General features: G+C 52.8%; 1 protein-coding gene across 3 annotated transcripts in view; it reads left to right on the top strand.

Moving 5' to 3' along the window:
• The window catches only part of SLC8B1 (solute carrier family 8 member B1), a 29,224-nt gene continuing 12,943 nt past the window's right edge, over positions 212-16,492 (top strand). Inside the window, exons 1-11 of one of the 3 annotated variants that reach the window (XM_018061170.1) lie at positions 212-411; positions 596-973; positions 1,565-1,805; positions 11,674-11,826; positions 11,930-11,982; positions 12,139-12,196; positions 12,329-12,434; positions 12,529-12,696; positions 13,663-13,770; positions 15,643-15,702; positions 15,984-16,114. In XM_018061170.1, coding sequence (XP_017916659.1) covers positions 1,650-1,805; positions 11,674-11,826; positions 11,930-11,982; positions 12,139-12,196; positions 12,329-12,434; positions 12,529-12,696; positions 13,663-13,770; positions 15,643-15,702; positions 15,984-16,114 — 993 coding nt within the window. In that variant the 5' untranslated portion in view covers positions 212-411; positions 596-973; positions 1,565-1,649. Of the gene's footprint in view, positions 974-1,564; positions 1,806-11,673; positions 11,827-11,929; positions 11,983-12,138; positions 12,197-12,328; positions 12,435-12,528; positions 12,697-13,662; positions 13,771-15,642; positions 15,703-15,983; positions 16,115-16,492 lie in introns of all 3 variants that reach the window. The other 2 variants (XM_018061171.1, XM_018061172.1) reach the window with 2 other exon arrangements.

The following is a 16,492-nucleotide window of genomic DNA, read 5'->3' on the forward strand; positions in this document are numbered from 1 at the left end:
TAAAAGTTCCTTTCCGGCCTCCTATGGTTTATATGCATGAGGTTTCATCTCAGCTTCTGCTTTAGCAGCGAAAGCAGAACCGACCTGCAGGTGACTGAGAACAGGAAGGAGAGTGGGGAAGACCCTCGGGACCGCGCAGGGTGCCTGTGCCTTTAATACAAGGGGCGAGCCCTTGGGGGCGAGTCCGCTGGGCGGGGTTGTATGAGGGGCGTGGCCGGCGCGGGGAGAGCCGGGGCCGTGCCTGGGGCAATCCCGCGGACTAGACCCGGTTGCGACTGCCGAGGGGAGCGCGAGTCCGAGCCGTCTGGGGCAGAAGGTCAGGCGTCGCGGGCCGGCGGGCGGAGGCTGGAAAGGCTGTGAAGCCCAGCGGGGTCGAGGTGCGGAGTTTGCGGGTCCGAGGCCCGGCAGGAGGTAAGAGGAAGCTCCCCGCCCGCCTGGGCGCGGCGGTAGGATCACGCATCCGGAGTTCATCTGCTCAACATCCGCCAGGATTGGGAAACGGAGCACTTGGACGTTCCCGGGGTCTCGCACCTAGAAAGTGCAGCCGCAGAAGTGATCGTAACCCCAGTTTCCTGCCTCTGCTCCTCCCTATCAGGTCTGCAGAACTTCCGATCATCTGAAAGTCTAGCCTCGGAGAAGCGCACAGCCGCGCTCAATAAATGCTCCTTTGTGAGCGAGCACGAGAAATCGGCTGCCAATAGAGAGGAGACTCGTGTTGATCCTTAAGTTGGGAACACCTGAGGGCGTGAGCCCTTGTTAAGTGTTAAATGAACCCTTATCGTTTGCTCTGACGCGCCAGCGTTTGTCTTCATTTTACGGATGAAGAATCAGAGGCTCAGAGAGGTGGAGTGACCTCCCTAAGGCCGCATAGCGCCCCAGTGGCTAAGCCTGTATTGCAGACCTGGAGTGTCGGCTCCAAGTCAGTGCCAAGTGCGGTTACAGAGAACTGCGGAAGGGAAGAGCCTGTCAACAGGTGAGTAAAGAGTGCTGAGACAGGCCCTTCTGCTCCCCTTTCCTTCCCCCAGGTACCCCCTCCCCCGCCAGAACTTTGAGCAAAGATTAAAAAAAAAAAAAAAAAAGCGTTGTTTTTTGGGTTTTGTTTTTCTTGAAGGCAAAACAGTCTCATTAGCAACACGTGGAAGAGCCAAAAGAAGAAAACTAGCGTGCCAGGGACTTTTTTTTCTCTTTTTCCCATTCCAGTTTAATTTCTTTGGAAGAAAAATTAAGCTAGTTTTTCCCTAGTGTTGAGGGAAAAGACATGCTAAAGTCCAGCCCAGCTCTGCTGCTAACGGGCTGTGTAACTTTGAGCAATTCATTTCCCCCTGGGCCTTGATTTCCCCATCAGAGGCAGTTATTGCCCTGGGTTTCCATGGAAACACTACTGGGGGCTCAGGAGGAAGGGCTATGTACTCTGCCTGCTAGATGAGTCAGGCCCATCCAGAATGTGGCTTCTACATCAGCTTTCTTTTGGAGGGGGATGGGAGAGGGGCATTCTTCAGGCCCCTCCTGTTGGGTCCTGTGGTCTGGTCTTCTGTGACACTGTCCCTTTCTCACTCCTACCCAGCAGGCCACTGGAGGTGCCAGCTGTTTGGAACTGAAACACTACAGAAGGGGAAGCATCGGGTGAGGGCCGGGCCCCTTGGGGGCTGATGGCTGGAGGACTGCTGAATGTGTCCTGGGTCCTGCGTTTGCTCTGTGTGCTGCAAATGGTGGAGACAGTGTCCGGGGCCAGGGCCCCATCTTCAGGGTCCCACATTAGCTCCCAGTTTCCAGCCTCAGGTGTGAGCCAGACCAGCGTGGTAGACGTGAGTATCCACGCAGGGAACTGGTATCAGGTGGGGACGTATTCAGATGATTTGGTATTTACTGAGCACCTACTCTGTACCAGGCACTGAGCTGAACCCTGGAATATGCCAGGGAACATATACTATAGACAAAAATCCCTGCCCTGATGGAGTGAACAATCTCCTAGGAGGATGGCTAAATAAACATGTAGATTTCAGGCAGTAAGATGCTAAGTTCTCTGCAGATGAAGAGGATGAAGTGGTATTATGGAGTGGAGGCTGTGAGGTACAGGGAGTATTTACAACCATTTCAGATTGGGTGGTCACTCATGGCTTCTGGGAGGAAGTGACTGTAAGCCAAGCCCTGAGTGGAGAAAGGAAGCCACTTGTAATAGACACCAGAAGGAAGAACATTCCAGATGGAAAGAAAAACACGTGCAAAGGCCCTTAGGCAGGAACAAGCTTAGTGGATTTCTCGAACTGTGAGGAGGCCAGAATGGCTGGAACAGGGTGAGTCAGTGGGGAGACTGTTAAGAATGAAGATGGAGATGTAGTGGTGGTCAGATTACCAAAGGCCTTAGGAGCTAAAGCTAGGAGGTGAGATTTGTTTTATGACAGTGGGGGGCCCATGGAAGGTTTTCAGCAGGGAATTATCATAAATCTGATTTATTTCTTCCAAGAATGTCTCTGGCTTCTCTGGAGAAAATGGACTGAGAGGATTGAGGGTAGCAGCAGGGAGACCAGTGGGAAACTCTGGCAGCTTCCCAGGTGATGGTTGTGCAACAGAGGAAAGAAGTGTCGGGACTTGGAGTAAGTGTCGGAAGCACAGCAAGCAGGAGGCACTGATGGTTTGGATGGAGGGGCAAAGTGGTGGAAGAAAGGAGTCAAAGATGGCTCCAGATTTCTGGCCTTAGTGTCTTGGTGGGTGGGGGATGGTAGTACCTTTGATTTGGATGCACCAAAGTTGAAACAGTGATGAGAGCAAGGAGGCTTCCTCCTGAGGCAGGGAGGTATGCAGGCGGTGGAGACAGGCTGCAGGGAACTTGCATCATTCTGTTCTGATGTCTGTAAGGGGAGGGAAGGTCACAGTGGATCCAGAGTGAAAATCTGAAGGCAGGGGGCTGGATTCTCGCTTCATATTTTCTTCGGTGGGAGGACAAACAGAGTGACAAACTCCCCCCCCACCTGAATGGACAGCTGAGAGAGTGTTTAGCGCCCACGGCAACTTTATGGGGCCGCAGAGTACCTTCATGCCCTTTGTTTGAACCAGGCAAACAGGTAATTATGCCCATTTTATAGATGGGAAGGTGATTTGTGGTTACTCTAGGTTATAAAATTGACTGCTGCCTCTTGGAGGCAGGAAAATGGGGGTTTCTCTGTGGCTTGGGTCAGATAATCTCTCTGAGTTATCGAGCCAGCGCTGTGCAGAACTCACCAAATCCTGCCCTCAACCCCCTAAGATGAGTCTGATGATTTCTGTGTTGCCCATGAGGAGGCTGAGGTTTAGGGAGGGGAAGTTAGCCATTAGGGAAGTTGCAGAGCCAGGACGTGAACTCATTGCTGCCTTCTGCTGAATCCAGATCCTTCCTCTCTGGCTTACCGTCTCCCAGGACTACACAGGTGGCTGCCCTTTTGAAAGTCCTGCCAGCCTCTGGCCAGGGAGCCTGCAGGCTGGGAAAGGCCACCCACTCCTCACCTAGGTGCTTTATGTAGTCACTCATTCAACAAATATTTATTGAGCACCTATTATGTGCCAGGAACTGTGCTACACATGAGGAGTAAATCACTCAGTTCCTGCCCTCATGGAGCTTATGTTTCTAGTTGGGGACGCACATGAGCAGCAGGCTCACAGGTCAGGTAAATCCACAGGATTTCACTGAGCGACAAGGATCACAAAACAGGGTAGGGATGTGATGGTGTAAGATGGAGAGAGGTGACCACTTTGCCTTGGGCTTTCAGGACAGGCCTCTCTGTGTATAGAGGCCTGAAGCTTTGCAAAGATATAGCAGAACAGCACGTGCAAAGGCCCCAAGGCAGGAGCAGAAGGCCTTGTCATGTCGCAAACTTTGGGAGGCCAGAGTGGCTAGAACAGTGAGCTAGAGGGTGAAGGATGAGGGAGGAGACAGGAGAGGGAAGCCAGATTGCCTGGGGCTTTGTGGACCACTGGAGAAAGCAATGGCAACCCACTCCAGTATTCTTGCCTGGAAAATCCCATGGACAGAGGAGCCTGGTAGGCTATAGTCCACGGGGTCACAAGGAGTTGGACACAACTGAGTGACTTCACTTTCACTTTGTGGACCACTGTGCAAAGTGGGTCCATTCCTAGGCATAAGATGGGAGCCATGCTAGCTTTTAGAACATGGGAGGGACATGATCTGGGTTTTTGTTGTTGTCACTGGACTGCCAGGGAAGACCCCAGGAGGGACATGATCTGATTTCAGTTTTTACAAGGATCCCACTTGCTGCAGTGGGAGAATCAGCTGGAATGGCCAGAGGCAGGGAGCAGGCTGGCAAAGCCCCTGGGGGAGATGGTGGTAGTAGCTTTGGGAAGGGGACCAAATTAAGATTTTTTTGTCGGGGGGTGGGGAATAGTACTGGGCCACCCAGTGCCTTTATCCTTCCAAGTGTGACCTCAGAGGGCCAGAGACTTGTTTGGCATCAGACTACCAGGGCCTAGTAATTCCAGGACACTCCTTTTGGGAAGAAGGAAATCTGAAAAAAAAAAAAAAAAAACCCTCTACAGATCTGACAGACTGGACATTTAGGGCTGACCCCTGTGGTCCCAAGGGGAACAAGCTAACAGGTACAGAGAGCTCTTTATCTCTACTCTCAATTTTCGCCTCTGGAAAAAGTAGTAATCAACGCTTGTTGTACTGAACACTGAGTATGAACCAGGCACTGTTTGAAGCCCCTCATTTCAGGAGCTGGCAAAGTTCAGCCCGCTGGTCAGATCAGGTCCACTGCTGGGTTTTGTACAGCCCAGGAGCTGGGGATGTTTTTCACTTGTTTTAATGAAATAATTAATTTTTGGCTGAGCTGGGTCTTTGTTGCCGTACACAGGCTTTCTCTCATTATGCTGAGGGAGGGCTACTCTCTGCTTGTGGAGCGCGGGCTTCTCACTGTGGTGGCTGCTCCTGTCGCAGAGCACAGATCTAGAGCTCGCGAGCTCAGTAGTGCGGCTCATGGGCTTAGTTGCCCCATGTGGAATCTTCCCGGACCAGGGATTGAACCCGTGTCCGCTGCGTTAGCAGGCAGGTTCTTAACCACTGGGCCACCAGAGAAGGTCTTGAGAATTGTTCTTAAATTTTCAAATGATCGAAAAAAAATTTTGAAAGAACGGTATTTCGTGATGCATGAAAACTCAATTCACACCTCAGTGTCTCTTAGGTACACCTTTATTGGTATGCAGTCATGCCTGTTTATTATTACGGCTGATGCTTTCACACGATCAGCCAGAGTTGAATGGTTTCAGTAGAGAACTTTGGGCCCTCAGAGGAGGAAGCATTTAGCCCTTCACAGTTTGCCGACCCCTGCCTCGTTTTATAAAGGCGGGAACCGAGGCACAGAGAAGCTGAGTTGCCCAGAGTCGCACAGCTCTGAGTGGGGAAGCGGAATGTGAAGCCAGGCTGCGTGGCTCCAGAGCCCTGTCCTCAGAAGCAGGGTGCCGCCTGGCCTTGCTGAGCGGTTGTCACAAGGCCCAGGGGCCTCTGGAAAATAGCAGTGTTTTCTACTCCTGGGTTGGGGTCCTCGTGGGAGACCTGTGATTTTCCACTCCCTGGAGGACTTGCCCTGTTGGGGTCCAGCCGTGGGGCTGGGAGGATAGAAGGACGTGTGCTGAGAGGAGCTGGCAGAGGGAAGTTTCCACCCCAGGTCACATCCATCACTCCTCTTGCGGGAGCTGGTCAGCGAGGTTCAGAACGTGAGATGTCTTTGAGAGTGTTTTAAGGTCTGCAGGTAACTGACTCTAGATGAGTGCTGTCACTTCCAGTTGCTGCTGTAACAAATTGCTACAAACTTAGTGGCTTAAAATGAGCACACGTTTGTTATCTGGGGGATCAGAAGCCCAAAATGGGTTTCACTGGATTAAAATCAAGGTGTCAGTACCGTGTTCCTTCCAGAGGTTCCAGGGGAAGGTCCATTCCCTTGCCTTTTCCAGCTTCTAGAAGCTTCCTGCATTACCTCCTTGGCTTTTGGCCTCTTCCTCCATCTTCAAAGTCACCAGCCCAGCATCTTTCTCTTTCTCTGCCCCCACTTCCTCCCTCTGCCCCTCTCCCCGCCTCTCCCCTTCTCACTCACTATCTCTCTCACTGTCTGGACCTCTGCTTCCTTCGCATCTCTATCACTTTGACCCTTGTACCTCTCTCTTATAAAAATCCTGTGATGACATCTAAAGCCCTCCAGGTAATTCTGGACAATCCCCCCATCCCAAGAGCCTCAATTTAATCACCTCTGCAAAGCCCCTTTTGCCACGTGAGGTCACACTTCACAGGCTCTAGGGATTAGGACTGGACGTTTTTGGGGATCACTCCTCAGCTAGGGAGGATGAACCAGGAGCTTGTGACTCCACGCTGTCCCTCCCAGCCCCTCATCCCTCCTAAGCCACCCCCTGTCCTGCTCATGCACAAGGAAGTGCCTTTGGCTGCAGGTAACAACATTTGGAGAGAGCATTGAGGTAATGAAAACCCGAGCCTTTCTTGATGGGCCCCGACCAAAAAATGGAAACAATTTAGAATTGTCCCCTAGGTACTGGAGTTGTGGAATTGTTTGGCTTCTTAATGGAGGCAGCGTGGACTTTGATAGTCTACATTCTGCGTGCACGTGTGCGTGCTCAGTTGCATCTGACTCTTTGCGACCCCCTGGACTGTACCCCACCAGGCTTCTCTGTCTATGGGATTCTCCAGGCAAGAATACTGGAGTGGGTTGCCATTTCCTCCTCCAGGGGATCTTCCCAACCCAGGTCTCCTGCATTTCTTGCATTGGCAGGTGGATTCTTTACCACTGAGTCACCTAGGAAGCCCCCATCTACAGTTTGATAGTCAATTATAAAGGGTGTGTGCAGAAGCACTTAACAAAACATGTGGCACCAAGATCTGATGGCCAGGCTGGGTTTGATGAAGACTGCCCTGTAGGTGAGGAAGGCAAGGTCCAGACACCTTAAAGGGGCCGTTTCCCTGGTGCTCAGATGGTAAAGAATCTGCCTGCAAAGTGGGAGACCGGGGTTTGCTCCCTGGCTTGGGAAGATCCCCTGGAGAAGGGGATAATCTCTAGCATTCTTGCCTGGAGAATCCCCATGGACAGAGGAGCCTGGCCGGCTGTAGTCCATGGGGTCGCAAAGAGTCGGACACAGCTGAGCACACAGCACAGCAAGGGTCACCCAGTGAGCTGGTAGCAAAACTGGGGCGCAGACTCAAGGCTGCCTTTCCTCTCAGCTACCTGGTCTTCCACACCAGTCTTACTGGTGTAGGATGGAAAACTGACAGCCCGTGGGCTAGTCTAGCTGCCGTGGTTTTGGTTTTGGCTTTGTTTGGTTTTTGGTAGTGTGGGGTGGTGGTGGTTCAGTTGCTAAGTCGTGTCTGACTCCATGACCCCATGGACTGCAGCATGCCAGGCTTCCCTGCCCTGCATTGTCTCCTGCAGTTTGCTCAAACTCACGTCCATTGAGTCAGTGATGCCATCCAACCATCTCGTCCTCTGTCGCCCCCTTCTCCTGTGGCCTTCAGTGTTTCCCAGCATCAGTCTTTTCCAGTGAGCTGGCTCTTCACCTCAGGTGGCCAAAGTATTGCAGCTTCAGCCTCACACCTTGCAGTGAATATTGAGGGTTGATTTCCTTTAGGATTGACTGGTTTGATCTCCTTGCAGCCTTTTGTTTTGTAACTTGGATGCCTTCCAGCAGGGCACACCCCCTCCAGCTCATCACCACCCTTGCCAGCAGCCCCGGTGGTTTTAGACAGGCTGTGTGCCCTGGGGTGAGTCCCTTTGCCTCTCTGTGCCTCAGTTTTCTCATCTGTGAAGTGGGAACAATTGTACCAACCTCCTAGGTCTGTTTTGAAGACTGGGCGAGTTGGGGTCCAGCACAGTGTGTGGCAATGGCAACCCACTCCAGTACTCTTGCCTGGAAAATCCCATGGATGGAGGAACCTGGTAGGCTATAGTCCACGGGGTCGCAAAAGAGTCGGACACGACTGAGCGACTTTACTTTCACAGTGTGTGGCAAAAAATTATGAGTCCTGACTGTGTGCGAGACTTTGATGGGGGAGGCGGACATTAAGTCAGTCTGTCATCCTACAAATAACGGGGGATTTCAAAACACGAGAAGTGCTTTGAAAAGGAAGACCAGGGGTGAAGAGAGTTTGTAACTGGAGGATCTGCCATGTTTTGGGTAGGGTGGTCAAGGAAGACTTCCTGGAAGAAGCATCTGAGGATTGGAGGATGAACCAGTGGTGTTTTCTTGAGGAAGATGCCCCAGGCAGAAGGAACAGTGCATGAAATAGGTGTGGCGGGCTCAGTGTGGCGTCTAGAGAGAGCCAGTAAGCAGGGGATAGAGGTTACCAGAAATCGCACCTCCAGCATTGCATTGGTAGAAGTTCAGAGAGGGCTTGTGGAGGGGTTAGAACCATTAAGCCAACAGTTCAATGGCGTTCAAGACATTCTCATTGTGCAACCATCACCACCATCTACCTCCAGGACTTTCTCATCTTGCAAAACTGAAGCTGTTCTCATTAAATAACTCTCCACTTCCCCTTCCCCCAGCTGGCAGTCACCATTCAGCTTTCTGTTTCTGTAAGTCTCACTGCTCCCAAGTACCTCGTATAAATAATGATGGAGAAGGGAATGGCTACCCACTCCAGTATTTTTGCCTGGAGAATCCCATGGACAGAGGAGCCTGGCGGACTACAGTCCATGGGGTCACAGACTCGGACACAGCTGAGCATTAAATACTTTCCTGTTTCACTTCACATGATGTCTTCAGGGTCCGTCCATGTAGTAGCTTGTGTCAGAATTTTCTCCCCCCTTTTAAGGCTGAATAGCACTTCATCATATGGATAGGCCACGTTTTGCTCAGCCTATTCATCCACTGATGGACACTTGGGTTGCTCCTAAACCTTTTGGCTGTTGCGAATCAGGCTACTATGCATACGGGTGTGCTAATGTTTCTTTGAGACCTGACTTTCAGTTCTTTTTCATGAATACCCAGAGGTGGATTTGCTGGATTGTATGGTAATTCTATTTTTTTTTTCCAGTTTTTGTTAAGATACAATTGACCTACAGTACCATGTAAGTTTAAGATGTATAGCGCAATGCTTTGACTTACTTATATTATGAAATGATGACCACAATAAGTTTAGAGAACATCCATCATCTTCTACACAAAAGAAAAGTTTCTTTCTTTGTGATGAGGACTCTTGGGATCTACTGCCTTAACATCTTTCATATATACCATCCAGCAGTGTTAACTATAGTCATCACTTTGTACATTACATACCTAGAACTGGTTATTGTATTTTTAATTTGGGGAGGGGGGACCTGCCATGCTCTTTTCCACAACATCTGTACCATTTTTACGTCCCCAACAGGAGTTGCACAGGGGTTCCATTTCTCCCCAGCCTCTCTCACACTTGTCAGCATGAATCTTTCTAATGAATATTCAGGGTTGATTTCCTTTAGAACTGACTGGCTTGATCTCTTTGCCGTCCAAGGGGCTCTCGAGTCTTCTCCAGCACCACAATTCAAAAGCATCAATTCTTCGGCACTCCGCCTTCTTTATGGTCCAACTCTCACATCCGTATGTGACTATTGGAAAAACCATAACTTCGACTATACAGACCTGACCCAGGAATTGAACCTGCGTCTCTTTGTGTCTCCTGCATTGTCAGGCAGGTTCTTTACCATTAGTGCCACCTGGGAAGCCCCAGGTAGAGATTTGGGGAGGGTATTTTAGCAAAATCCCTCAGAGGTTTAAGATATTTCTCCTTCTGCGACAGACACTCTTAGGGCTCTGCCCATATCCTTTGGACCTCTTTTTTTTTCTTCCAGCCATGCTGTATAGTGTATGGGATGTTAGTTTTCTGACTAGGGTTTGAACCCAGGCTCTCAGCAGTGAAAGCGCAGAGTCCCAACCACTGGACCATCAGGCAGTTTCTGACCCTGCCATTTTGGTGGGCTTCTGTTGACTTCAGGTCACCAGCATCTTCTTCCAGAAGCACCTGCAAGCATGGCAGGCCAGAAGTGCTGGGGACCTAGCAGCTCCCTCCCCGGCTCTGCTCACCTGATGACTGATAGGAGTTGGTGTATAAAACCCCAGCTCCCTTGCCCCTGGGGCTGCCAGCCCATGGCGGACACCATCTCAGCCCAGCCTGCGCTGGTTGCTTCTCCCGTCCCTGGCTCACTTCCCTATCTTGGTGCTTGTGCTCTCCACACCTCCCCACTGTGCTGCTTGCTTAGAAATCCTTGTCTCTAGGGCACTTCTGGAGGAACTCAGACTGTGAGACTGTCTGACTCAGCACTTTCACTTCTGGAAGTCTCTCTGACCAAACATTCTCACATGTGCCCAGAGAGTCACGTGCAAGGACGTTGACTGTTGGTGCTAATGGAAAAGTAGACACACTCAACTGCTTGTCATTAGGGAAATGTTCCCTCTATTGCAAGTCATCCATGGCATGAACTCCTGAGACTACCGTGAGCCAGGAATGGGGCAATAATGGTCAAGGACAGGAAATTTAGAAGAACCTCAAATTGCCTGGATTCCAGCGCTTTCTCTACCACTGAGTGGGCCCTGAAATACTGTCTTTTAAATCTCCTTATCTGTGTAATGGGCTTCCCGGGTAGCTCAGATGGTAAAGCGTCTGCCTACAATGCAGGAGACCCGGGTTTGATCCCTGGGTCGGGAAGATCTCCTGGAGAAGGAAATGGCAACCCACTCCAGTATTCTTGCCTAGAGAATCTCATGGATGGAGGAGCCTGGTGGGCTAATCTTATCTTTCTTGTAAGATCATTGTGTAGATTAACTGAGGTAACCTTTTAAGCTCAGCACTGTGCCTGGCATATAGAAATCACCCAGAATGTTTTTGCTTTCTTCATTATGTCTGTCAATATGTTAATAAATGGCATGTCTGTGAAGTGGTAGATGTCAAGTTTCAGAAACGAGAACTTTAGGACAGACCCATTTCTATAAAACAAAACAAACTCTGTACTGAGATGTATCTACAAGTGTCATTAAACTGAGAAATGTCTGTAAGGGTCTGCTTCAAGCTGGTCATGGCAGGAGAGAGGTGGGATTATGGAGGGCAGGGATGAGAAAGGAGAATTTAGAAATCGTTACACATTGTTTCTTTTCCTTTCCTTTTCTTTTTTTTTTTTTTTGCCATGCTGCATGACTTGCTGGATCTTAGTTCCCCATCCAAAGATTGAACCCAAGCCCTGGCAGTGAAAGCTCTGAGTCCTAACCGCTAGACCACCAGGAAATTTCCTGTTTTGTTTTAAATATGTGTATTCATGACTTGCTTCCCAGGTGGCTCAGTGGTAAAGAATCTGCCTGCCAATGCAGGAGACACGGGTTCAATCCCTGGGTTGGGAAGATCCCTTGGAGGAGGAAATGGCAACCTACTCCAGTAATCTTGCCTGGAAAATCACATGGACAGATGAGCCTGGTGAGCTACAGTCCTTGGGGTTTCAAAGAGTCAGATGCAACTTAGCAACTAAATAACAAATTCATGACTTACTTGTGTTCATTTCAAGTACAGGTTTATTTTTTAAAATGAAAGCGTGCAGCTGGAGCCTGGGAGATTTAGGGACCAGGCTGAAGGAGGTTGTCTTCACTGCTTAGGTGAGGCTGGTCCAGTGGATCATGGGGTGGTGGGTTCTGATGTCCACCCCCCGCCTCCCTTTCCAGTGTCGAGAAGTGTGTGGCCTGAACGCCTCTGACCGCTGTGCCTTCGTCCGCACCAACCCCGACTGCCGCAGTGACGGGGGCTACCTGGACTACCTCGAGGGCATCTTCTGCCACTTCCCAGCCCGCCTCCTCCCTCTGGCCATCACCCTCTACGTGAGGCTCCGCTCTGGGCCGGGGGCTGATGAGAGGGGCCCGTGGCCCCAGCAGGACTTAATGCTCTTTCCCATCTCTGGCCTCCCCCTCTACCCTCGCCCAGGCTTTCTGGCTGGTTTATCTGTTTCTGATTCTGGGAGTCACCGCAGCAAAGTTGTAAGTTTGGCCCTGGCCTGATGTCCAGCTTGTAGACGGGAGAGCGGGGGTCCCGGGGTGGGAGGTTGACTTGGGGAGGACACACCCTGGGCTTGGGGGGAAGGACCGGGGGCAGGAGCCACTCGCCGTGGAAGTACTCACCGATTTCCTCCGTAGCTTCTGCCCTAACCTGTCGGCCATTTCCACCACCCTCAAGCTTTCCCACAATGTGGCAGTATCCTTTTGGTCCAGTTCTGGTACCCTGGAGGGAGGGCCGGAGGGTGTGAGGGCCTGGGAGATGGGGGATGGCTCGTGGCCTGGGCAGCCTGGAGCGCCCGCACTGAGGCCCCTTGACATGTCCCTCCATGGCGTCACCTTCCTGGCGTTTGGGAACGGGGCCCCGGATATCTTCAGCGCCCTGGTGGCCTTCTCGGACCCGCGCACAGCCGGCCTGGCCTTCGGGGCCCTGTTTGGTATGAGCGAGCGGCCCCGGCTGCGGGTGAGGGGGCTGGGAGGGCAGCCGGAGGTGGGCGCGGGGTGGACCGAGCCTGGCCTCCTCTCCCGCAGGCGCGGGCGTGCTGGTCACCACCGTGGTAGCCGGCGGGATCGCCATCCTGCGTCCCTTCACGGCGGCCTCCAGGCCCTTCCTCAGAGACATCATCTTCTACATGGCGGCCGTGCTGCTGATCTTCACCGCGCTCTACCGCGGCAGGGTCACGCTGGCGTGGGCCCTGGGTGAGCCGCTGCGGGACCAGGGCGGGATCCCCCCAGGGCTGATGGCTGGGAGGTGCGGGGTTGGGGGGGGTGAAGGGAGCGGGTGGTCTGCAGGGCACAGAGTCACTTTTGGTTCTGAGTGATGGAACCACTGCTTGGGACCCTGGTGGCCTGGGCATGAAAGGGGACTTGTGGTTCCGATCACCGAAGAGGGCAGGGCGAAGTCGGGGTGACGTTTGGGTTTTCACAATCTCCAGTTTTCACTAGCGGTACAGCCGCAATGCTGACTGTGACCCACAGGGTCACTCCGTCCAGATGGTTCCAACGACATGATGGAGGGGCGACTTAGAGAGGGTTGAGAAAAACCAGGGAGGGTGGCTGCGATGCAGAGATGCTAGGGGTCAGCAACAGTGGGAGCCCCTGAAGTGGGCAGAGAATGGGGTGGCTGGAGCCTGCTGAGGGCTCCAGGCCCAGACCTGGGGTCACCCTGCCTGAGCGAGAGTTGCGGAAGGTCACGGGTCCTGCCAGAGACAGGGCCCCACAGCAGGGTGGGGGTGCCCCAGACCCTCCCCTGCTGCCTTCTGATTACTCTTGGGGCTCCATGCGCAGGCCCAGGGCAGCCAGAGACTGGGGGATACAGTCTGCAGGGGCTCAGTCTCTCAGGGCACAGAGCCGCACACTAGCCCTTTGCACTTGAACTGTGTCCTGGAGGCCACTGTCTGTGCCAGGGTTACACCCACTGTTGATGGATGGATTGGTTGGGTGGGGGGAAGGTGGGGTGGCCTTGGTAGGGAGAAAATATGGGCCAAGGAGGGGGAGGGGAGGCAGTGGGGCTCCAGGAAACGGCCCTTTGCTGCCTGGGCTGGGCTGGGCTAGGCTAGGCTAACACAGCCACTGCCGCCAGGTGCCGGTGCCAGACTGGGCGCGCTTGCTCTCTGGGCCCTGCGGCCAGGACGCCACTTGGTGACGCCATGCCCTTGTCTGCAGGTTACCTGGGCTTCTACATTTTCTACGTGGTCACTGTGGTTCTCTGCACCTGGATCTACCAGTGGCAGCGGAGGAGATCCTTGGTCTGCTCCATGCCGGCTACCCCAGGTGAGGTCTGAGTGGAGCCCCCGAGGGAGGACCCCGGGTCTGGAGCCCCCTGTGCCCAGAAACTGCTGCCTCTGCTTCTGGAGGCCTGTGCCAGTGCCCATCTCCTCTTCCTACTTTTTCTACTTGTTCTACCAAGGTCCCCCCTCTGTGCCTTCGCTTGTGCTGCTAGAGCCTCATCATCACCTGCTTGTCCAAGTTCGTTAGTTCTTCGTGCTCCTGCCTGTTGCTGGGGCAGATCTTCCTAAGAGCCGTCACCTCCTGCATCCCAGAACGCGCCCCCTGCCAGGTGCTTCCACACACACAGATACATGCACACACACATCCAGAAATGTGCAACACACACATCCATTCACAAATGCATAAACAGCATGAGCGTACATAACACATACACAACACGTACAAATACACATTCACAAATACATACACATATACAACCCGCAGGCTTCCCAGGTGGCGCAGCGGTGAAGAATCCACCTGCCGACGTGGGAGACCCTAGACACGTGGATTTGATCCTTGGGTCAGGAAGATCCCCTGGAGAAGGAAATGGCTACCCACTGCAGTATTCTTGCCTGGGAAATCCCAAGGACAGACGAACGAGCCTGGCGGACTACAGTCCATGGGATTGCAGAGTCGGACACGGATGAGCGCACACACACACACACCCCCCCCACACATATATAGATACACGTCTCAAGCTGAATGGGGCTTCTGCCTTAGGAAAAGGCATGGTTCCCCCATTTACCCCAGTCCCCAGTGCTCTCTGTTGTCAACCCCGACGTGCACAGACCTGATTATGTTGGGAAACCAGAATTCTTCCCCCAAGCCTCTTTCACTTTGTCCCGTGATGTGCTTGGCCCTCTTTGGCATGTGAGCCTGAGAACCTTGCCCTTGATCTGTTGTCATTTGTGCTGGGCCTCAGCTTTCTTCACCAAACTCATTCACACCCCAAACTCTACTCCCCAACTGTGCAGGGCCACCCCCACCTCCCTGAACATGCCACGCTCCCTCTGGCTGTCTCCAGGCTTTGCCTGTGCTGTCCTTTTTCCCTGGTGTGTCCTTGTTCTGAAAAGACTTAAGGACTCAGCCTGGAGGGAGCTCTGCAGAGACCCCCAGGTGTCTCATCTGGGCTTGCACGGCTTTCAGACTCACTCCAGCACAACCTTTATCTCTCCATTCTGTTATTAATTTGCTTATGTTTCTGTCTATTGGACTGTGAGCTTCCAGAGGGCCAGACTGTATCATTTCCTGAGGTCTTGGCACAGGTATTGGTGACTCCTCCTATAGGAAGTCTACCATGATTTTTGCTCTCTTCTCTTTATCCGCTAGGCCTTCAGAATTCAGCACGTAGTACCCTGTGCTCTCTTCTAAACCCATCCTAGCTCACTGGGCTGGAACTGAAGGGGAAAATGAGGCCTAGAGAGTCACACACAGGCAGAATCAGGGCTAGCACTCTTCACTTGAGAACAGCCGTTTTCCTTTTGGGAAGCCTTTCTTTGCAGGGCTCGGTCCTCTAATCCCAAGGACTCCTGAGAAAAGTTTCAGACTGGAAAAGAAAAATATGTCGGGTTCCAAGTTCTGGAAGGTGCAACGTGGAAGTCAGTAAATGTTTGAGTGTTGTCTTCAGACGGCCGTATTAAATTTGACCTTACTGCCGCATCACTATATCTGAAAATGTTTTGTGAGTTAGACTTCTCGAGTCTGTAAGAATTCCTGAGCATACAGGGTGATTGCTGAGAAGTCCATGATACAGAGGGGGCCTGGACACTTGCACCCTGAATACCGAGCGATCCCAGAGGTGCCCTACCCTAGAATAATGGTGGGAGGGGCTGGGTGCCCCACCTGGCTCATGGGAAACTCTGCTCTGTCCTACAGAGATACTGTCAGATTCCGAAGAGGAACGGGTGTCTTCTAACACCAACAGCTATGACTATGGTGAGTCCAGGGGCTCTGTGTCCAGCTGGGGTGGGGGTGCCAGCTGGACTGGGCTGAAGAGGTGGGCGATGAGACCATCCAGCAACCCCCCCAGCCCAGGGAGGAGGCAGTGAACAGCTCTCACTGCAGGCTGAGCTGGGTTTGCCTTTCCCACCCCCTCCCAGGCTCTGGGCTTTTTCCTTCTTCCCAGGGGTTGGGGGCACTGGTGGGAGGGAAGGGAGAGGGTTTCCCAGAGGCTGAGCCAGCCACAGACACCTGCCTCTCCCTGCTTGCGCCCCCAGGTGAGGAGTACCGGCCGCTGCTCCTGTACCCGGAGACCACGGCCCAGATCCTGGTGCAGGCCCTCAACCCCCTGGATTACAGGAAGTGGAGGACCAAGCCCGTGTACTGGAGGGTCCTCAAGGTGTTCAAGGTGAGGGGGGCCCCTGGGGCCAGGCTTCTGACTTGATGATGGCACAGGGCACTGGCCCCTCCACCTTCTCCAGAGCAGTGAGGTTGGGGGCCGGGATGGGGGCTCTGCTGAGGACCTGATGGGGAAATAGATGAGACTGGGACTCCGTGGGGAATGGAGTCATGCAGCGTGGCTCAGACTCCTCCCTGCAAGGAAGGAAGGCGAGCATCTTCCCAAGGACAGAGAGGAGGCTGGCGACTCCTCTGGACCCGCTGAGAGCCAGGAACTGGGGCAGGCGAGAGTGGGTCACAGTGAGTCTAAATGAGATCAAAATAGCACTTTTCTGACCGTTCACTGCTTCCCTGGGCTACCTGTCTCCTGAGGTCTGGATGTGAGCAG

This window comes from Capra hircus, chromosome 17, assembly GCF_001704415.2.
Source record: "Capra hircus breed San Clemente chromosome 17, ASM170441v1, whole genome shotgun sequence".
NCBI classification, from domain to species: Eukaryota; Metazoa; Chordata; class Mammalia; order Artiodactyla; family Bovidae; genus Capra; species Capra hircus.